The sequence below is a fragment of the Drosophila miranda genome, chromosome XL (genome assembly GCF_003369915.1).
Source record: "Drosophila miranda strain MSH22 chromosome XL, D.miranda_PacBio2.1, whole genome shotgun sequence".
Classification (NCBI taxonomy): Eukaryota; Metazoa; Arthropoda; class Insecta; order Diptera; family Drosophilidae; genus Drosophila; species Drosophila miranda.
In genome coordinates this window covers 10,513,689-10,536,590 of record NC_046673.1, presented here as the reverse complement: position 1 = coordinate 10,536,590, position 22,902 = coordinate 10,513,689, and the positions used below count along the sequence as shown (strand labels likewise).

Genomic DNA, 22,902 nt, shown 5'->3' with positions numbered 1-22,902 from the left:
GCACTGTGCTCTGCTGAGTTTATACAGCTCTGCTGTATCAATCTTAAGACTTTACAGGAAACGGTTTGCTGCCATCTCCTATTGGCATTTTGCTCGAACAATTCGTGCGTTAGGAGCCTGCACGTAGCCAAGGGCATCGCTACTTGCTCCCTCTCCGATAGGAGAGGAATCGTAGTACCCTGCCTGGCTAGCTCGTCGGCGGCGTCGTTCCCCTCGATGTCCCTGTGGCCGGGGACCCATATAAGGAAGAGATCTAACTGCTCTGCGATCTCGTGCAGCCATTTACAGTCGCTGAGTTCGACGATATTGAGCCTAGAGCTTTGATAGCTGCTTGACTGTCCGAGAAGACGCACACTAAGTGCGTATCTAGAAGTAGTTTGGAGACGATCGAAATGGCCTTGATGGCTTCAACCTCCGCTTGGAACACACTACAGTGATCCGGGAGCCTGAAGCAATGACTGATGTTCAGCTCGCTGCAGTAGACTCCGCCTCCCACGCGGCCGTCTAGCTTTGAGCCATCAGTGTAGAAGTGGACCGCATTTGCAGGTCCTGGTTCGCCCATCTCCCAGTCCTCCCTAGGTGGGATTGATACCTGGAAGGGCGTCGAGAGGTGATCACTAGGAATACAGTAATCTGTCCTCTCTGGTAATTGCGGAAGTCCCATCAGGATTTCCGAGTGCCCAACCGCGGATGCTTTCCACAGTCTGGCTTCTCTCATTCTGAGGGCGGAAAGTGTTGCCACCTTCTTTCCCATGAGATCCACAGGGAGGAGGTCCAGCACAGTATCCAGCGCTTCCCCTGGAGTAGTGCGTAGCCCGCCAGTTATGCATAGCTCTGCCATGCGTTGAACTCTGCTGAGTTTATTGAGGCATGTCCTTCTGTCTAAGGCTGGCCACCATACCACCACTCCATAGAGCATGATTGGTCGTATGATGGCGGTGTAGAGCCACCGAACTATATAGGGGGTCATTCCCCATTTTAGTCCGATGGCTTTCCTGCAAGTATAGAGGGCCACTGTGGCCTTCTTTACTCTATCCTCTATGCTCAATTTCCAATCGAGCTTTCTATCGAGGATTAGGCCAAGATACTTGGCGTTGTTGCTGAAGACTAGCGTTTCCCCACATAGTCTTGGGGGAATCAGTACCGGAACTTTGTACTTCCTAGTGAAAAGCACCAGTTCCGTTTTAGACGGGTTGACGCCTAACCCGCATTTGTCTGCCCATTTCGACATTTTCGTGAGAGTACTTGTCATGCACTCACACAACGTCTGCGGAAATTTTCCGGAGAATGCTATGGCAACATCGTCCGTGTACGCCACCACACGGCAGCCACCCCCCTCTATCTCCCGCAGCAGTGTGTTCACTGCCACGTTCCATAGAAGGGGCGAGAGGACTCCGCCCTGCGGTGTGCCTCTGCTGACAAATCTGGTACACGTTGACGTCTCCAGTGATGCCTCAACCGTCCTGCATTGTAGCATCTGATCGATCAGGCTCACCGTCCTGGAGTCAACGCCCAGATCCGTCAGTGCGCCCGTGATGGCGGTCGGAAGGATGTTGTTAAAGGCGCCTTCTATGTCGAGGAAGGCTACTAGGGTGTACTCCTTAAAGTTAAGGGACGCTTCGATGATCGATGTGATCGAGTGTAGGGCCGTTTCGGTGGATCTTCCCTTCCGATAGGCATGCTGGGAGTCTGAGATCAGACTGGACGGAATGCACGCCGTGAGATGCAGCCCCAGGAGCCGCTCCATCGCCTTTCGAAGAAAAGACGATAGACTTATGGGTCTGAAATCTTTTGGGGCAGTGTGCGAGGGCTTGCCTGCCTTGGGTATGAATACGACTTTGGTTTGAAGCCAGGTGTCAGGAATGCACCCGTGGGAGAAGATTCCCTCGTAAATTATTTTGAGCCAGTTAATGGCTTTATGTCCCGCGTGAATCAGTTGGGCAGGGAAAATGCCGTCTGGCCCCGCGGACTTGTAGGGTTTAAAGCTTCTGATCGCCCAGGAGATGTTCTCCTGGCTTAGCAGTCTCAGGATGGCATTTGAGGCGACAGAAGGAGGCGCGAGGTAGTTGGGTCTGTTTTCATCGCAGCCAGGGAAGTGGGTATTTAGGAGAAGATTTAGCGACTCATCGCTGGACGTAGTCCACGACTGGTCGGTGTTCCTCAATTAGTCCAGGGTGGGTGTTGTCTTCGAGAGAACTCTGCGCAAGCGTGAGGCTTCGTAGTTACTCTCGATTTCGCTGCAGAACTTACGCCAGGAGGCGCGCTGGGCTTTTCTAAGTTCTTTGTTGTAGGTTGACAGACTGGCCTTGTATTCGGCCCAGTTTTGCTCAACGTTTTCAGCCTCAGCTTTATTGAAGAGTCTCCGGGAGGCTTTCCGGAGTTCACCCAGTTTCGGATTCCACCATTCAGGTTTCTTCCGGCCTCTGTTCTTGCCAGAGGGGCATGCTTTGTCGAGCGCCTTATTGCAGGCGTCGGTAAAGATCTTAAGATGACGAGTCGTGGCCTTCGTGGAGAGCTCCTCCTCAGATGGGGGCTCAGGGAGAACACGACAGAGGTAATCAGAGTACCGAGTCCAGTTTGTCCGCCTGATGTTCCGGAATCGGACTGGCTTCGGTACTGAGAAGGAGAAGACAGTTTCCACGTACCTGTGGTCCGAGAAGGAGTGCTCTTCCAGGATCCTCCAGGATACAATGTTACGCTGTATCTCATGAGAGGCAAGCGTGAGGTCCAGGACCTCCTTGCGGTTTTTAATAATAAAGGTGGGATCACTACCCCGGTTTAATAAGACCATCTGAGTGGTCAGTAAGTAACTGAAAAGGTACTCACCCCTTTCGTTTGTGTCAGTGCTTCCCCACTGACAGTGATGTGCATTGGCATCGCACCCCACAATTAGGCCGATGTCCTTGGCCGAGCAGTCTGCGATTAGAGCCCGGAGAGGCGCGTGTGGAGGGGGGTCTGGTTGTTCATGCCCCATGTATGCGGAGCAGATCCTCAGTGAGCGCTCCTGGCCTTCGAGGCTCACTGCGGTGTGGTCTTCATTGCTGAAATTTGGGAGCAAAAATAAGTGCAACTCTCTTTTTGCAAGAATGCAGGTACGAATTTTACCTGCGGTTTCAGCTACGTATAGCTTGTAGTCAGAAGTCCTCAGACCGGAGACCCTGTTTCCGAGGATCCAGGGCTCCTGAATGAGGACTATGTCGGCTCCACCCTTGGCCAGGTGGAGCAGTAGAGCAGCGCATGCTGCCTTACAATGGTGGAGGTTTATCTGCAGGAGCGTCAACGACATTCCTGAGGCTCGCCTCCACCATTGTTGTTTCTAGATCGCTGTCAGGGGACTCCGACTCCTCCCCGACAACGATGTGGCTGAGACCTCTGGCTAGGTCGCTCTCGTCGAACGCGTAGTCGTCCAAGATGTCGTCCGACATCATGGACGCCGCATCCGACGCCGGGTTGTCTTCCTCGCACGAGGCCCCCTCTTTCGGGATCTCCGGCAGCTCCGGGTCTGGCTCGACCTCCGCTTGCCTGCCCTTGCGATCGGACTTGTAAGTGGATATGGTGACCTTCTTGTAGCCATAATCCACTACACCGTCCGACTTTGCGAGGAGATCAATGGATTCCTCATTTAGGATGAGGATGATCTGGCGCCTCTGCCCTTGGATATCCTCCACCTTTGCCACCTTCCAATCGGCTGTAGGAAGGTGGGGGTTGCAGACCTGCAGTAACCTGAGGATCTTCTCAGGCTCTGCAGGCTTAGCCGAGACCCACGCTCTGGCTCTCGGGCGACTAGGGACATCTTCCCACTTCACGGCCTCCAGTTTCGCCCCTGGATAGACCTCTTTGAGGGCCGCCACCGCCTTCATGTAGAGGGCCGCAGAGCGAGCGTCTTTGCAGGCGATGGCTTTCACCTTGCCTTGATGCCACACTGCGTCCTCACACTTTGGCGGTGGTCCGCCGTTCTCCTCCAGTTCCAGTAGGAACCGGTCCTGGAGCTCGTTCTCCACCAGGTGCCACTTATCGCGAGGGACATGGCCGTCCTCGGCGCCCCTGTCCAGGACACCGATCAGGGTCTTGCCCCTCGCCACCTCAGCGAACGACCGGTTCGTGAGGTGGGTCTTCACCCGCTTGGCTTGCTGGGCTTGGCCTGGCTGATTTGCGGGGTCCTCCGCTGAGCGTTGCCGCTTGTTGGGGGCCTTGGCTGCGCCCTTTCCGGCTTTGGCTGGCTGGAACAGTGGAAGGATTGAGGAGGCCCACAGCCTCTGCTCCTTTCCTTCGGCTGACGCCCTGAAGTTCGGGTCTTCGTTGGACAGGATGAAAGCCGCTCGTCTCCTGTCCTGGTACGACGGCTTTCCTCCCCGTGGTGCAGAGACGCTGCCCGCCGGGGCTCCCATGGGTTCTTCGGTCCCGGTGCGCTTACCAGCCGCGATTACGCTCTGCTTGGCAGCCACCCCGGTATCCGCTTCGCCCTTGGAGCCACCCGACTTGGAAGGACCCGATTGGCCTTTCGGGCCCCCCCTCGCTGCGGCTGCTGCCTGAAGACGGTGGACCGACTCAGTCTCCTTCCCCGTCTTCTTTGGACCCGGTTTTCCAGGCGCTGGTGCAGAGGGATTGGCTTGTCCCTCCGGTACTTTAAGAGGAGTACCGAGCTCCTTTGCGGTTTTGTTGGTTTTTATACCCGATACTCAAAATGAGTATTGGGGTATATTAGATTTGTGGTAAAAGTGGATGTGTGTAACGTCCAGAAGGAATCGTTTCCGACCCCATAAAGTATATATATTCTTGATCAGCATCAATAGCCGAGTCGATTGAGCCCTGTCTGTCTGTCCGTCTGTCCGTCCGTCTGTCCGTCCGTCCGTCCGTCCGTCCGTCCCCTTCAGCGCCTAGTGCTCAAAGACTATAAGAGCTAGAGCAACGATGTTTTGGATCCAGACTTCTGTGATATGTCACTGCTACAAAAATATTTCAAAACTTCGCCCCGCCCACTTCCGCCCCCACAAAGGACGAAAATCTGTGGCATCCACATTTTTAAAGATACGATAAAACCAAAAACGCAGAATCGTAGAGGATGACTATATGTTCTAGAGTGTAAAATCTCAACCAGATCGTATAATTATTATAGCCAGAATCAATAAAACAATTTCATTCTTTCTCGCTCTGTCTCTCTCTAACACACAGGTTTCATGGTCGGCTTTGCCAATTGCAAAATATGAGTTCAAGGATCTCAGAACCTATAAGAGCCAGAGCAACCAAATTTGGTATCCACACTCCTGTGATATCGGACCTTGACCGTTTCGTGTCCAAATTTCGCCACACCCCCTTCCGCCCCCGCAAAGGACGAAAATCTGGGGCATCCACAAATCTCAGAGACTATTAAGGCTAGAGTAACCAAATTTGGTATCCGCACTTCTGTTAGATCTCACTATAAAACGTATATCTCAGAATTTCGCCCCACCCTTTTCCGCCCCCACAAAGGACGAAAATCTGTTGCATCCACAATATTGCACATTCGAGAAAACTAAAAACGCAGAATCATAGATAACGACCATATCTATCAGATTGCTGAATCTGGACCAGATCAGATAATTTTTATAGCCAAAAGGAACAAATCAATTTGCACTGGCTACGCAGCGCCCGACGTCACGCTCAGACTGATTTTCTGTCTCTCTCGCACGCACTCTTTGTCGTGTCGTTTAATATTAGCGGCGTCTGCCGGAGGAGAGCCATACTGACTTAGTATCGGGTATAACTGTAGAGTTGCGGTCTCCGCAGCAATTCACAACGTTCCCCCTCGTTTTATTTATTGTTGGCTATTTCCATTTATTTACACTTATAATATTACAAACTTCAATGAAATAAATGGGAGAGTGGGTGTGGTGCAAGGGGTGCCTCTGGGGCTCAAAATTCTAGACAGAAGTCAAAGCAGCCGATAAATAATAAGATCTCGTAAACAATTCTGTAAAAGCAATGGTGTCAGAGGGAGATGGTGTATAATGCGTACGAATTTAAGAATCAGCATATCTTCGATGCTTACAATTCTTCTCATTTGTTTGATTATTTATCCAGTAATGCTCTCCGGCAACGCAAACTTGTTTATTATTGGTTGGTTTTGCTTGCGGAAAAATAATCATAATAAGAGTTATACAGAGACGATATGCATGCTTGATTCATTTTGTGCCATGCATTCGCTTTCTTCAAGGGGTGTTCAAACCGTTCAAAGGGTATACAAAATTCGGGGGGGTACACACAAATAGTTAAATGTAAAGATAATTGGTATTTTGTCAAAAATCTGAGTTGAAACTCGAAACTCACATATATATTTTTAAAGTGATTCTCTGTGGTATTTCATCCACAATTTCAGGGTTCTTCATTCCAAACACAAAAAAAAAACATTAATTAAAACTAGCTAAATTTCGGCAAGGGCATGCCAAACCTTGACTGTCTTCTTTTTGGTATGATCTATTGCCATACGAAAAATCTTCTGATTTCGGTTCGACACAAATTTACAAATAATTATGTATATAGTTACATATGAACGTCAGATACAGAAAATTAAAATTTTTGGAACAGCTCCTGGGGACAAATGTTCGTCAGATACTTAATTCGTATAAGTAAAATACAGGATCTGTTGTAAAACCTCCAGATAAATCCTATGCAGGCGAAAAAATATGTACTTTCTTTTTAAATATAGATAATATTAAGATCTACTACGGGCAATGTCCATTCTTGATATGGATATGCAATTGCAGATGTTGCTTACGCGTGGGCCAACTTGTCCGCGATAAATTTAATGAAATGGCTGCGGAACAATATCTTTGGATTGTCCTCGTGGGCATGCTCCTCGACCTGGCGCAGGTTCGTCCACTTCCAGAGTGCACGGCGCGCGTAGCTTTGGCGAAAGGAGGCAAAGATTTCGGAGGTCTTTTTGCTGGGTATATTATCCTTATAATACGACTCCTTGTTCTTGGTGTTGAAATAGTAGACCTGGTTGCGAGAGCGCGATTTGGCCGAAACATAGCTTTGGTTCAACTCGCAGAGCATGAGAATGCTGCCGGGAACAAAGAACTTGTTGTCATCGAGGGAGAAGCCGAAGCGCTGCGAATTGTCTTTCAGCACATAGTGGCGCATCTCGCTAAAGAAGGTGTTCATGTCCTGCAGTCGAAAGAATGGCTTGCTGCGCAAGGGACCGCAACTGCGCTCCTTCTTGTACGGCTTGTTCAAGCTACGCGCATACTTATCGCACATGCTGATGCGATCGCATAGCGGACGACGACGGATGTCGATGCCACCCAGGCAGATCCCGTCGATGATGTGCAGAGCGGGCACGCGCTGAATGGTGCGCCCCTCACCATAGAACTCGAAGACGATCTGGCCGAAAAATATGGAACGAGCCTGCACCTCAAAGGACGTTTCGACCAGCTCCCACTTCTTGTGCTCGGTGTAGCGGAGAAGATTACCGCGTGACTTGCACATGAAGAGGCTGCAGCTATTGATGTTGGTCTCTTCCCGCCCGATCGGCATGAATATCCAGTCCCTGACATTCTGCACGGTATTGGAGAGGGCTGCCACATTGTTCATCTCATTTGGCGCAAAATTGAGCCAGCTGCGATCCTGCCACCAATCGACGAGCAGCTCCTCGAGCAGGCGATCTGTTGGTTTTATTTCTGGCGCCTGACGCAGCTTATCGGGCAGTACCCAGCGCTTCAGGCACTCCTGACGTACCTCCGACTGGCGTGTTTCCTTCAGATCCGTGTTCTTGGCAAAGGTAGCGATCTTTCGCAGACCCACAATCTGCTTCTTTCCAATGGCATTGTTCGAGTCGATGATGTAGTGTATGAAATCTGCATCTGCAGCGATCTCGTTGGCGTCGAATATCTCAAGGATGTCGTTATCACTGTCGCGCTCCTCGTTAAGCATAATATTGATTTTATTCATGAAATTAGTAATGGCAGAGGTATCCTCCTGCTTGTATTTGCAGACAAGGTAGCGCTCCGAGTTGGCCGGACGACTGCTATTTGGCTTGATGATTGCGATTTGGTGGAAGCATTTATACATCAGGTAGATAAGACCTACGCTGAACGGTGTAAACAGATCGAACACCTTGCACACAAAGTTCCCGTTCTTGCGCAATATTTTGAGTGCGGTGAGGAACTGGCAGAGATAAAGCTGCTTCGACAGAATTTCCTGTATGTTCTCCTCGCCCTCCACTGAGAATCCTCCGTCGGCCATGGCAAAGTGCACGCCATCGGGTGTGTGACGGCGTATGTATTCGTTCAATGAATCCTGATTTTGGTCGTCGAATATGTTCCCATCATCTTTGATGCCATAGTAGGTATCAAACGACTCGGGGGAGGCGGCAAAGAACTTCTCCAACTTAAAATCGTTGGCACCGCGCAGCGTGAATCCGAATCCCTTTGCCTCCCACAATTTGCGGAACAGAACATATTCAGAGAAGCCGCCGGGGCCTGGGAAAGAGGAGCACATTCAGAAGAACTCCAACTGGAATCACCCGATTGGCATTAACTCACCCGCACACATGTCTGTAAAGTAGAGGAGGTCCTTGGGATCCACCAGAGGACGGCCCTCGAGATCTCTGGGATTGGTGAACATGTAGTCGCACATGGAGTCAATGTTGGCCATTTTGACGGCGGCCCGATTGAGAAAAATGGAGCTGCGTATGGTCTCAAATGGATTGCAGCGAGAGCGGGCCCTGCGTTTCTCGATGTCGTTAAGATCGTCAAATGCCGACTTCGCCGTAAGGATGTCATGGAGGACTGCTGGATTACAATAGCGGGTCTCATCATCTAGATTGGTTTTGCGTTTACCAAACACGACGGAGCGCATCAATTGATCCATGGCATAATGACTGGCATTCGAGCCCACATTTGTCAGCCACGCAAATGTCTCTGGCATCTCTAGCTCTTCGCAGTTGGGGTCCCATTGCCCAGCGGCTAAGTGGGCTGCGTCCAGCTTGAGGCCAAAACCGCGACGACCATCCAGCTGGACAGCTATAATGGGGTCCAAGCGACCTTGATTGCTCTTACCCAAACCCTTATCGTTCTCATAGCCCATTTTTTTCATCATCTCCATGGCCTTGTTGGAGTAGCTCTTCACCCACTCCCGCTTTATCTTCTTTGGAGTGGGCTCCGAGTTCTCATCGTCGGACTGTTCCTCCATCATGGCTATGCACTGAATAAACTAATAAGGAAGTTTCCTTAAACCGTACGGCAGACAATTTGTTTATATAGAGCTCAGTGTGGCCGTGGATTTATCGATAAGATGTACGGTCTGACCCTCAGCAATATACTTCACAGTTTCGAAACATACCAAAAATATACTGACGAATTATTTGTATTCATATTCCATCATATTCTACGATTTGGATATTCCGTTGAATATTACTAGCTAGCAGAACCCTCAGCTCTGAAAACATAATTTTATCTGATTGACGAAGTTAAGTTATTGCTTATATTGAAATGCTTAAGCAAAAAAAGTCAACAACAATTTCCACAAAATGAACTATTTTACATGGTAACTACACGGTAACTACACATTTTCTACATATTAGGTGCTTATTTATATACCGCTTAGAATTTATATTAAACTAAGTTTAATCCATTAAAAAGTATAACACCATACATTTATCAAATGCATATTGGCGGTTGAATAGGTTATCCTCCAGCTTAAAAGGTATTCTTTGCGCATTTTCAGCTCGCTCTATTAACGTATTTTCTGAATGGCTACTACCATACAACTTTAGTGGAAAAAATACATAGAATTTTTTCTTGGACAAACTGGCCATTTTTTAGCGGATATATGAAATTAAATATAGTTTTATATAATATTATATAATATATTTAAAAAACGTTTGACGGTTTTTTTTCCATATAATCCGCATGGAAGCGCCAGTGTGAAAAACCTCCTTTGTCTACTTTTTTACCGCTTACCGTTTTCTATGCCTTGTTTCAGACATTTTGAGAGATTGAAATTGAAACAATAAATAACTCGATACCGTTCACGAATACTAATTTGATGTGGCCTGGGCATGGATCCAATTGGAATTTCTACACGATTTCTACATTTTTTTATTGGACAAGAGGGTGGGACCAAGTCGCGTCCTAAAAAATATTGGAAAATACCAGAAATACTGTGAAAAGTATACAAATATTCAGGATATTTATAGGCTCTGCACACTGAGCCCATCCCCGGGGGAATGGAGGGATTTTTTAAAAGATGTGAAACTCCGATTCACACTGCCACCATCCACCATCCACCATCCGTCAAAAACAGCTGATGCCAATAACAAGTTCATTAGATTTGCGCGGAAGATTTATTAATTCTTGGTTCTTATAATGGATGATGAAGATATAGCAATTATTTCGGCTGTGGTTCAACAGCAAAATATTTTCTTGCACCAACTAATAATGTTGCTGTCAATGAATAATGATGATGTCGATGATGACTTTAACATTGACGAGGATGAGATGCTTGACTGGGTAACTGCCATAAAAACACAAAAGCCAGGAAGATTATGGTCGTTTGTGAGTACTTCTACTAACTTCAACCATAGTTTAAAGTACAAGGACATATTTTATGGTTTTAGAAGCGGTTCGGGACATTTTGGGAGAAAGATGTACCAGAAAACAACGAGGCGTTTTTCAAAGAGAGTTTCCGAATGGAGAGGCCCTGCTTTGATATTTTAGTGAATCGGCTTGAAGTGCTGCGAAAGAAGGACACCAACTGCCGAGCTGCAATTCCTTTGGAAAAGCGCATCGCCATTGCGCTATACACTTTGGGCTCGTCCTCTGAGTACCGAACAGTTGGCAGGCTTTTCGGTGTGGCTCCAAACAGCTCCTTCACGAGTTTTGCAGAGCACTTATCCACGAGTTTTCGAAGGAGTACATGTCGCCCAATTACCTAACTTCCGACAAAATTGATGAGTGCGTAAAGGGATTCGAAGCGATTGGATTTCCTCAGTGCCTAGGTGCAATTGGTAAGAAATTACTAAGAACTTCCATAATATGTTTACATATACACTTCCTTTTTATTCTAGATGGATGCCACATCGAAATAAAACCACCAGCAGCTGAGGCAGTAGACCACCATAACTGTAAGGGCTGGTATTCCACAGTCTTGCTTGCCCTAGTGGATTATAGGTATGCAAATATCTTGCACAAAAATATGTATTTATCAAGTTGGTTTAATGTCTTAAATTATTTAAATCCGATTCTTTTTAGGTACAGATTTACATATGTAAATATCGGCTCTGCAGGAAGGTGCAATGACTCGATGATATACCAGAAGTCAAGCCTTGCAAAACAGATCGAAGCATCGGCATTACTCAAAGAGAAAGCCAAGGAAATAAACGGCGTGAACGCCCCTGTAGTGCTTATCGGGGACTCGGCATTTAGGTTTCCAAAAAAGCTGATGAAACCTTACCCGTTTTCCACAGCCGCCTCTTTGGAACCGCGCACGTTTAACGACAACCTTTCCAAAGCTAGGCGAGTGGTGGAAAATGCTTTTGGCCATTTAAAAGCCAGATTTCGAATAATCGGAAAAGGTCTTGATAGCCACCACAAAAATAACAGCGCCATAATAATGAGCTGTTGTATTTTACACAATATATTAAATATGCACAACAGCGCGATTAATGCAAATTGGGAGCTTGCAACAAATGAGCAGCGCGAAGAGCCCGATACCAGCAACAGTTCTGCTGACTTTAATCAGTCAGCAGAACAGATACGATCTGCAATCGCAAAATATTGTGTAGACCGTAATGAAAATTAAAAACTTATTTATTTTTATTTTTTACAACTTCTAATAAGTCGAATTTTGTTTGGGTGCTGATCAAGTCCTGCACCATCTTCTCCTGCCTAACGTCGTGCTCCTCCTTCTATCTGTGGTGGTCCTTTTGTTGTTCGACACGCTCCTGGGCGATCTCTGCCAGCCACGAAATGTCGGTCTTTTTCTTTTTCTTTGGCGGACGCCCAGACAAGGTGCTGGAGCTACAAGATCCGTCCAGGTCCATCTCAATAATATCCGAAAAGTACTCATCAGGATCTGCAATGAACACCTTAAATGAAATATATTTTTTTAGCAATAAATTAATAAAACTTACTGTCGTTGTCCAATGTGCTCTGCTCCATGTTGTTTATCCGGTAGCACCCCAGAAATGAGTTTAATTTATCGTAATGTTGCCACCCAGATGGAGCACCCCCGCTCGGTCCAATTTTATTTTTTCAATCCTGCAAAGTATACAAAAATAGTAGGTTTCACAATCTTTTATTTGGCAGAGTCAATAATATTAACCTGTATTTTTTGGTCATGTTCTCGAGCTTTGTCCTTATCTCGCCCCATCCAAGCTCAGGCCCAGCCTCCTTCATGGACTCGGCCATCTCCATGTACACATCTGAATTTTTGCGTGGTCCGCGCAAATCTTCAATTTTCTCCTGCCATATGTCAATCAGCAGGCTCTCAAGCGCGGCACTCCATTTCACCCTGCCGCCTGCTGTTGTTCTCTTGTTTGCTGCATTGTGTAATAATATTATTAGACATTATCGATCAAATATATGTTCTGACCATTTACTTTTTCTCGATACTATTTTTGAAATTCAATTTAAAAACACCAATAGAGAAAAAAAAATGAACTGCTTTCGAATATTCCGTTCCGTTTCGCAGATTTTTCCATTTACTAGATTAAGCCTTAGTCGTACGTTCGCGACCACATATTTATTGTTATCGTTATGAAAACAAAAAATTGGATGAATCGCATCTTTTTTACTAAACATGGAGCTAACTAAAAAAAAGACTATCGAATCGACTAAAAAAAAACCAGGATACAATATTTGTTTTCTATATTTTATATACATTAAAAGCGTACGAACTCAGATCATCTCAGATTATAATTCAATTTATCACCTACAAATTCCAACCAAAATTCTGCTTTATTATGCTTTATTTTTTCGTTTTTGATTTTAGTTTTCAGTCTTCAGAAATATTTCTTATCAATAAGTTTTCAGTCTTCAGAAATATTTCTTATCAATAAGTATCATTTTGTCATGGATTCTGAAAAAAAAATAGCGGGTTGCTTCGTAATACAGCGTGATAAAAATGCCTTTGTTTGCATAAAATGCCTAACTTGCTAAAGGTCAACAAATTTTGAATTAGATGAGGCCGCTTTTCTGTTACCAGAACAGTTAAACGCAAAAATATATTTCTTGCCAACGTTCCGATAACCAAATCGGGTTGCGTCAGCTGTAAGCGCACAAACGAAAAGTGTTGCTACCCTGATTAGTTATTTGCCAGCCAAATTTTAGTTTGGGTTAAAAAATAAATTATTTATAAAGAAATCACAAGCTGAACTGCCCTGAAAATGGTTTCAAATTTATGTTAATGCATCACAAAGTCATGTATTTTTTATCTTTTGCAATTAGGATTTCTTTAATATTTTTCCACGCCCCCTGTGGCATCTACAATTTTAAAGATACAAAAACTAAATAACTTAGAATCATAACCACCAGATTGCAGTCGGATCAGTATTATAACCAGAAGGAACAAATGAAGTTGCATTGGCTACGCTACGCTCTCCGTATACTCTTTATCACACACACTCTTCCTAGTGCAGTGTGCGCGCTCTGGCCGAGGGAAATGAGATAAAACGGCTGGTGAGAATAGAAAACAGGAAATATGGGAATTGAGAAAAAGAAACACATGTAAAAAAAGCTGTACCAACTGAGTATCGGGTATGAATGTAGACACACGGCTTGTTGTTTCCTGGATTTGGTTTTATTTTCTGAATACCTGGGCCAGATCCAAGCAATCTTTACTTAAACTTCAAGATTTATTTTAGTCCTTACTCGATTTTGCAAACAAATTGGGGCATAATTTTAACTGAAATATATCTTAGAAAAGTTCGCATTAAAAATGGCGTCAATGGGTCAGGGTCAAAGACCGGATGGACAGGTTCAAAGTCCTATTTCGCCTCCAAGGTCAGCACGTGCAGGGTCGCTGCCGCCTTCCGCGAAAAATACGGCATTTGAAGAGAAACCAGCCGCGAGCCGTGGTCAGGCTCCGGAACCCGGTGGAGATCCACCTCTGGATCAGACCCGTTCTTCTGGTGTAACTGAGGAGACGGCAAAAGAGGAAAGACGCGGCTTGTTCGGACGAAAAAAGGGGATACTGGTTGCGACCCCGAAAAGTGGTTCACTTTCTAATGGATTAGGACGCGAAGTCCACATACACCAAGGCCAAAAAGGAAAATCAACGCGCATTCTCTACACCACTGATGAGGAAGTGCGCGATGCTCTCCTGGAGTTTGGAGTGTTCATCATATTTCTTGTTCTGACATCATTGGGTGAGTAGGTGATTAACATTCAAGGTGTTTACATCCGTAAGGTATAATGACCGGTATATATTCTGATATATAAATATTACAATATAATTACTAGAAAGTTTACTCGAATGTTTAATCAATCATGTATGCAAATTCAAACAACTCTAGCAAAAAAAAAAAATGTTTTTAAATATTCTTCCATGTTTAATAAAAACAATTATGCTTACTTCAGAAACCTCGGATAAGATTAAAATACGATAACCATTTCTATGATCTTAAAAGTCAGCAAACAACATGTTGCATCTATTTTTCTAAACTCAAGCGCTATTAAGATTAAAATAATTTTTGTTGCAGTAACTCTGTCTGTGCGTCACCCTCACATGTTCTACTTTAACGATACTATAAAGAAACTATTTTCCACTCGCGAAATGGTTGTGGCTCCATCCGTTACGGTCTGTTTTGAAAAGATTCTCACTGTCCCAGATTGGTGGGACTATTTGGTATACAACTTTATAAAAACATTGCACGGAGATTTGACCATAACTACAGCAGAACAAAATGACACTACAACCGGTAAAGAAAACGCTGAAGCGTTGCGTCAGGCCAGCGAGGATCACTGGAATGTGGAGGATGGGTATGTGGATCGCGATTATGATGAATCCCAGAAACGGAACGGGGAATTTGAACAACGACCACAAGATGCCGGGCTTGAAGACATCGGTGGAGCCGCCACGCTTGAAGCCCTCGAGCTGGACGAGCAAACTTTCTACGACAAAAGAGCTGGTTTTGATGGTTCTGCCAGTACTAGACAAAACTCGAAAGCAACCACACATCTCCATGGTCGCGTATATCTGCTCCAGAACCTTCTGCTCGGTCCCCCGCGCCTTCGGCAGATTCGTGTCCGCAGGGAGAGTTGCCAAGTGAGCGACGACTTCGTACGACACTTCAACACCTGCTACGCCGCCTATTCGGCGGGGATAGAAGAGAAAACCGGTACGCACAAAGGTACAGAGTTCTACACGATGGGCAAGCTGAACGCGACTCCGATTTGGACAGTGCTGGCATTCTATAGTACTGGTGGTTACATCGCTGATCTGACCTATGACAAGGCCGATAATTTGGAGAAGATAAATAAACTGAGGCACGATAATTGGCTGGATCGCGGCTCAAGGCTATGTCTGATGGAGTTCAATCTGTACAACAAGAATACGGACATCTTTCAAAGCGTCAAGTAGGGATCAGCTTCGATTTAAAGTTCAGCTCATTTAAAGCTTCTCTCCCAAGCAGACTTCTAGCCGAAATCCCCCCACGGGTGGTGTGATACCACAGACGCATCTGCAAACTGTCAAGCAGTATTCTTTCTTCAACGATGCCAGTCAGACTATGACTGTGATCTATATATTTTGGTATATCATGGTCGCTTATTATACTATCTGTGAGATTAATGGATTAAGAAAGTCGGGGATTAGAATTTACTACAGCTCGTTGCTAAATGTTATCGACACTATTGTATTAGTGGTAAATATTAACATTATTGGTCGCTTCCTGATCTACCTTTCCATTCCTTCGACAGTACTAGTGTACTAGTGGTAACAATTTTTGTAATCATCGCTTCGCAATCTACCTTTCCACTCCTAGCTTTGCTACCTGGCCTTGATCTACAACGTCTGGCATACATTCCAAGTTGGTGCCCTTACACGAAATGCCAAGAGGCACACGGGCTATCAAAGTATCGATGTTCTTTGCTTTGTGAACATCATCTATGTGGATATGATGGCCATTTTAGCTTTTCTTGTATGGATAAAAATATTCAAGTTTATCAGTTTCAACAAAACACTTGTTCAGTTTACAACTACATTAAGAAGGGTATTTTTTAATATTTTAATTTCAATAGATGTAATTTTTGATGATTTATTTGAACATTTGTAGTGCTCCAAAGACTTGGCTGGCTTCAGTCTTATGTTCGGCATTGTTTTTTTGGCCTATGCTCAACTGGGTCTTCTGCTCTTCGGCACTAAGCATCCAGATTTTCATAACTTCGTCACTTCAGTCTTGACCATGATCCGCATGATCCTAGGCGATTTTCAATATAATCTCATTGAGCAAGCGAATCGGGTGCTGGGTCCCATCTACTTTCTCACCTACATTCTACTTGTATTTTTTATATTGCTGGTAAGCTTTGAACATCGAATGAGTTTTGTCGGTTACCATAAGTTGTATTCCACTAGAACATGTTCCTAGCCATCATCATGGAAACTTATAACTCGGTAAAGAGTGAAATTACCCAAGGGCGCAGTCAATTGGGCTCATATATCTATAAGAAGCTGGCTGCAGCCATTTACTGGATCGTCCACTGTGGCCGGAAGGGACGGGTTCAGCCTACCCGCCGAACTGCTTCTGTCAATGAGACTGATGTGGATGGCACGATCGCAGAATTTGAAGAGCCTAAAGTGCTAGCAAACATAACCCAAGCAGAGTATATTTACCAGAGTAAACTTACCAGTCCCTTTTTAATTTTAGCTAAATATCTCTTTCAGCGCCCGTTACTTTGAAGAGGTTCCCCCCGATGTTCAAAACAAGGAACTATTTCAGTAAGAGCTCCGAAACTTTGATTAGTGCCATTTATTATTTGAAATCACCTTGGTTTTCTTTACTATCTCTTAGTCTAACAAATCGCGTAACACTGATTGAAGAAATTCTCGAACAGCTGGTCACCAATATGGATGATGTACTAAAACGCATCGAGAGAGAGCAAGGCGCAAGAAAACACTAAATTCGATGTACGAGTTTGATGTATCTCAACTAATGTTGGATATTGGAGCATTACTCATTACTACCGTATTCTTACAGACTCAGAACTTTTTGCACCTTTTTTTGATTGTAAATAGAATTAGTTCTGTTAAATAAAATCAGTATCAACAGACTGTCTCAGAACAACAAAATTGCTTTCACTCATCTTTCATTTCTATCATCAAAGACTGTCGCCGTGTCTTGAGACTCTCGTTTTCACAACGTAGGATACCACCTATTCAGTCCGACTCTTTCCAGTTCTAGTTGCAACGACCAAACTGAAGTCGGTTTATGTACGTACGCAACGTAGCTTATTACACTTATTTCTTGATCATGGTTAGCCTTTCAACGAAGCGAAAGTGAATAGATTCGATCTGAAGGAAGTTAAAATTGCAAAAATCTTAACAAAAATATGTAGCATACTCAAGCTAGTTGAAAAAAGGTGTGAAGTTTTAGATGAGTTTCTTTGTTGGTATCTCAGACTACTCTTAGATCTATGGATACACTGAAACTTATCCTATTTTATAGTTCTCTTTAAAGGGCTATACAAAATTACAAGCTAGTAGAGTTTAAAAAAACATTAACGGCGTTAGGTCTTCTGTCCCAATTGAGATAAAGTATTTAAGTGCTTAATTAAGAAAAGTAAAGTATTAAAAAATGTTTACAGAGTTTACATAGTATATCTATATATCTACATATATGTATGTACATATGTCTATATATATCTTAATTCAAAAGAATCTAAATATAGATTATTTTTCATATACATTGTGCATCTTCGTTCATATTGATTGCAAGACATTGGATTTTGGCAAAAATGAAAGAATTCGTGTCTATGTTTTCAGGAGCTGAGTTGCCTAGGGTTTGTGAAGGATTATTATGGGCAAATATTAAAAGTTAATGGATGTCGAAGCTTGGGCTATTTTAGTATGACCAGGTCAAAATTAGCAAGAGCAAGAGTACCACGCATTGCCACTAAACGAGGGGGAACGTTGTGAGTTGCTGCGGCGACCGCAACTCTACATTTATACTCGATACATAGTCAGTATGGCTACATTGGGCGACAATGTGTGCGTGCGGGAGAGACAGAAATCGTGTCTGAACATGTCGTCGGGCGCTGCGTAGCCACTGAAAATTAATTTGTTCCTTTTGGCTATGAAAATGATCCGATCTGATCCAGATTCAGCAATCTCATAGATACGGCCATTTTCTATGATTGTGCGTTTTTAGTTTTCTCGTATATTCAATATTGTGGATGCCACAGACTTTCGTCCTTTGTGGGGGCGGAGGGGGTGTTGCGAAATTTTATATTTATAGTGAGAACTAACAGGAGTGTAGATACCAAATGTGGTTACTCTAGCGGTAATAGTCTCTGAGATTTGTGGATACCCCCAGATTTTTGTCCTTTGCGGGGGCGGAAGGGGGTGTGGCGAAATTTTGAAACCAACTCGTCAAGGTCCGATATCTCAGGAGTGTGGATCAAAAATTTGGTTGCTCTAGCTTTTATAGACTCTGAGATCTAGGCGCTAATGTTTTACGCTAAGCAAAGCCGGCTATGAAAAATGAAATTGTTTTCTTTATTCTGGCTATAATAATGATACGATCCAATTCACACTCTGCAGTCTTAAAGATATGGTCATTCTCTACGATTCTGCATTTTTGTAGACACACGGCTTGTTGTTTCCTGGATTTGGTTTTATTTGCTGAGTACCTGGGCCAGATCCAAGCAATCTTTACTTAAACTTCAAGATTTATTTTAGTCCTTACTCGATTTTGCAAACAAATTGGGGCATAATTTTAACTGAAATATATCTTAGAAAAGTTCGCATTAAAAATGGCGTCAATGGGTCAGGGTCAAAGACCGGATGGACAGGTTCAAAGTCCTATTTCGCCTCCAAGGTCAGCACGTGCAGTGTCGCTGCCGCCTTCCGCGAAAGATACGGCATTTGAAGAGAAACCAGCCGCGAGCCGTGGTCAGGCTCCGGAACCCGGTGGAGATCCACCTCTGGATCAGACCCGTTCTTCTGGTGTAACTGAGGAGACGGCAAAAGAGGAAAGACGCGGCTTGTTCGGACGAAAAAAGGGGATACTGGTTGCGACCCCGAAAAGTGGTTCACTTTCTAATGGATTAGGACGCGAAGTCCACATACACCAAGGCCAAAAAGGAAAATCAACGCGCATTCTCTACACCACTGATGAGGAAGTGCGCGATGCTCTCCTGGAGTTTGGAGTGTTCATCATATTTCTTGTTCTGACATCATTGGGTGAGTAGGTGATTAACATTCAAGGTGTTTACATCCGTAAGGTATAATGACCGGTATATATTCTGATATATAAATATTACAATATAATTACTAGAAAGTTTACTCGAATGTTTAATCAATCATGTATGCAAATTCAAACAACTCTAGCAAAAAAAAAAAATGTTTTTAAATATTCTTCCATGTTTAATAAAAACAATTATGCTTACTTCAGAAACCTCGGATAAGATTAAAATACGATAACCATTTCTATGATCTTAAAAGTCAGCAAACAACATGTTGCATCTATTTTTCTAAACTCAAGCGCTATTAAGATTAAAATAATTTTTGTTGCAGTAACTCTGTCTGTGCGTCACCCTCACATGTTCTACTTTAACGATACTATAAAGAAACTATTTTCCACTCGCGAAATGGTTGTGGCTCCATCCGTTACGGTCTGTTTTGAAAAGATTCTCACTGTCCCAGATTGGTGGGACTATTTGGTATACAACTTTATAAAAACATTGCACGGAGATTTGACCATAACTACAGCAGAACAAAATGACACTACAACCGGTAAAGAAAACGCTGAAGCGTTGCGTCAGGCCAGCGAGGATCACTGGAATGTGGAGGATGGGTATGTGGATCGCGATTATGATGAATCCCAGAAACGGAACGGGGAATTTGAACAACGACCACAAGATGCCGGGCTTGAAGACATCGGTGGAGCCGCCACGCTTGAAGCCCTCGAGCTGGACGAGCAAACTTTCTACGACAAAAGAGCTGGTTTTGATGGTTCTGCCAGTACTAGACAAAACTCGAAAGCAACCACACATCTCCATGGTCGCGTATATCTGCTCCAGAACCTTCTGCTCGGTCCCCCGCGCCTTCGGCAGATTCGTGTCCGCAGGGAGAGTTGCCAAGTGAGCGACGACTTCGTACGACACTTCAACACCTGCTACGCCGCCTATTCGGCGGGGATAGAAGAGAAAACCGGTACGCACAAAGGTACAGAGTTCTACACGATGGGCAAGCTGAACGCGACTCCGATTTGGACAGTGCTGGCATTCTATAGTACTGGTGGTTACATCGCTGATCTGACCTATGACAAGACCGATAATTTGGAGAAGATAAATAAACTGAGGCACGATAATTGGCTGGATCGCGGCTCAAGGCTATGTCTGATGGAGTTCAATCTGTACAACAAGAATACGGACATCTTTCAAAGCGTCAAGTAGGGATCAGCTTCGATTTAAAGTTCAGCTCATTTAAAGCTTCTCTCCCAAGCAGACTTCTAGCCGAAATCCCCCCCACGGGTGGTGTGATACCACAGACGCATCTGCAAACTGTCAAGCAGTATTCTTTCTTCAACGATGCCAGTCAGACTATGACTGTGATCTATATATTTTGGTATATCATGGTCGCTTATTATACTATCTGTGAGATTAATGGATTAAGAAAGTCGGGGATAAGAATTTACTACAGCTCGTTGCTAAATGTTATCGACACTATTGTATTAGTGGTAAATATTAACATTATTGGTCGCTTCCTGATCTACCTTTCCATTCCTTCGACAGTACTAGTGTACTAGTGGTAACAATTTTTGTAATCATCGCTTCGCAATCTACCTTTCCACTCCTAGCTTTGCTACCTGGCCTTGATCTACAACGTCTGGCATACATTCCAAGTTGGTGCCCTTACACGAAATGCCAAGAGGCACACGGGCTATCAAAGTATCGATGTTCTTTGCTTTGTGAACATCATCTATGTGGATATGATGGCCATTTTAGCTTTTCTTGTATGGATAAAAATATTCAAGTTTATCAGTTTCAACAAAACACTTGTTCAGTTTACAACTACATTAAGAAGGGTATTTTTTAATATTTTAATTTCAATAGATGTAATTTTTGATGATTTATTTGAACATTTGTAGTGCTCCAAAGACTTGGCTGGCTTCAGTCTTATGTTCGGCATTGTTTTTTTGGCCTATGCTCAACTGGGTCTTCTGCTCTTCGGCACTAAGCATCCAGATTTTCATAACTTCGTCACTTCAGTCTTGACCATGATCCGCATGATCCTAGGCGATTTTCAATATAATCTCATTGAGCAAGCGAATCGGGTGCTGGGTCCCATCTACTTTCTCACCTACATTCTACTTGTATTTTTTATATTGCTGGTAAGCTTTGAACATCGAATGAGTTTTGTCGGTTACCATAAGTTGTATTCCACTAGAACATGTTCCTAGCCATCATCATGGAAACTTATAACTCGGTAAAGAGTGAAATTACCCAAGGGCGCAGTCAATTGGGCTCATATATCTATAAGAAGCTGGCTGCAGCCATTTACTGGATCGTCCACTGTGGCCGGAAGGGACGGGTTCAGCCTACCCGCCGAACTGCTTCTGTCAATGAGACTGATGTGGATGGCACGATCGCAGAATTTGAAGAGCCTAAAGTGCTAGCAAACATAACCCAAGCAGAGTATATTTACCAGAGTAAACTTACCAGTCCCTTTTTAATTTTAGCTAAATATCTCTTTCAGCGCCCGTTACTTTGAAGAGGTTCCCCCCGATGTTCAAAACAAGGAACTATTTCAGTAAGAGCTCCGAAACTTTGATTAGTGCCATTTATTATTTGAAATCACCTTGGTTTTCTTTACTATCTCTTAGTCTAACAAATCGCGTAACACTGATTGAAGAAATTCTCGAACAGCTGGTCACCAATATGGATGATGTACTAAAACGCATCGAGAGAGAGCAAGGCGCAAGAAAACACTAAATTCGATATACGAACTTGATGTATCTCAACTAATGTTGGATATTGGAGCATTACTCATTACTACCGTATTCTTACAGACTCAGAACTTTTTGCACCTTTTTTTTATTGTAAATAGAATTAGTTCTGTTAAATAAAATCAGTATCAGAAACAGTCTGTCTCAGAACAACAAACTTGCTTTCACTCATCTTTCATGTCCATCATCAAATCCTCTTTGTTTTTTTTAGTGAACATTGGGCTGAGCAATGGAAAAAAATCTGTGGCATCCACAATTTGGAAGATATGAGAAAACTAAAATTATTATAAGAACGGATTTTTATTATTATTATATTGTCAACTCAATTTGCAATTGCTACGATAGCGTGCCATGCGCTTAGTCATTCCCTCTCTTTCACATACTCTTCCATTTGCTCTATGGAAGGGAGCCATACTAACTGAGTATCAGGATTAAATGTAATGTCGCGGCCCTAGCTTCGGCTCATAACGTTCCCGCTCGCTTTAATTCTATAAAGCTAAGCCGAAACATTTTTTAAATTGTGGAGTCCTTTTTGAAAACTTTCCATTGTGGTGTGTCCAGAATGGTTTGTTGAAGATTCCATGTGGTAGCTTTTGTCTTCTATCATTTTTTGATATATTTTTTTTTCAGCATGTTTTGAATTGTTTGTCAAATGTTTGAAATTTAAATTTAAGTTTCTTTAATAATTTTGTATAGTTATTCATTGAGGAATTTGTTGAATGGGTTAGTTATTTAAGCAGTTCGGCTGTGAGAAA

The 22,902-nt window shown here is 43.9% G+C and overlaps 3 protein-coding genes and 1 pseudogene across 3 annotated transcripts; 3 read left to right on the top strand and 1 right to left on the bottom strand.

Annotated features, from left to right (window-relative positions):
• Positions 1-6,039: 6,039 nt before the first annotated feature.
• Positions 6,040-9,275, bottom strand: LOC108164611 (cap-specific mRNA (nucleoside-2'-O-)-methyltransferase 1). The gene is made up of 2 exons (XM_017300451.2): positions 8,523-9,275; positions 6,040-8,459 (listed from the first exon to the last, which is right to left on the bottom strand). The coding sequence occupies exons 1-2, from the start codon at positions 9,172-9,174 to the stop codon at positions 6,751-6,753; spliced, it is 2,361 nt and encodes a 786-aa protein (XP_017155940.1). The 5' UTR covers positions 9,175-9,275; the 3' UTR covers positions 6,040-6,750.
• A 974-nt stretch (positions 9,276-10,249) lies between these two features.
• LOC108164764 (protein ALP1-like) lies at positions 10,250-12,008 on the top strand. The gene is made up of 4 exons (XM_033390737.1): positions 10,250-10,535; positions 10,598-10,987; positions 11,048-11,150; positions 11,232-12,008. The coding sequence occupies exons 2-4, from the start codon at positions 10,897-10,899 to the stop codon at positions 11,779-11,781; spliced, it is 744 nt and encodes a 247-aa protein (XP_033246628.1). The 5' UTR covers positions 10,250-10,535; positions 10,598-10,896; the 3' UTR covers positions 11,782-12,008.
• A 1,809-nt stretch (positions 12,009-13,817) lies between these two features.
• Positions 13,818-17,262, top strand: LOC117194915 (annotated as a pseudogene).
• Positions 17,263-18,858: 1,596 nt separating this feature from the next.
• Positions 18,859-22,292, top strand: LOC108165151 (polycystic kidney disease 2-like 1 protein). Its single transcript, XM_033399844.1, has 8 exons — positions 18,859-19,380; positions 19,714-20,590; positions 20,647-20,878; positions 20,999-21,226; positions 21,290-21,532; positions 21,589-21,836; positions 21,898-21,951; positions 22,025-22,292. Exons 1-8 carry the CDS (start codon positions 18,951-18,953, stop codon positions 22,131-22,133), a joined length of 2,421 nt encoding a protein of 806 aa, XP_033255735.1. The 5' UTR covers positions 18,859-18,950; the 3' UTR covers positions 22,134-22,292.
• Positions 22,293-22,902: the final 610 nt, after the last annotated feature.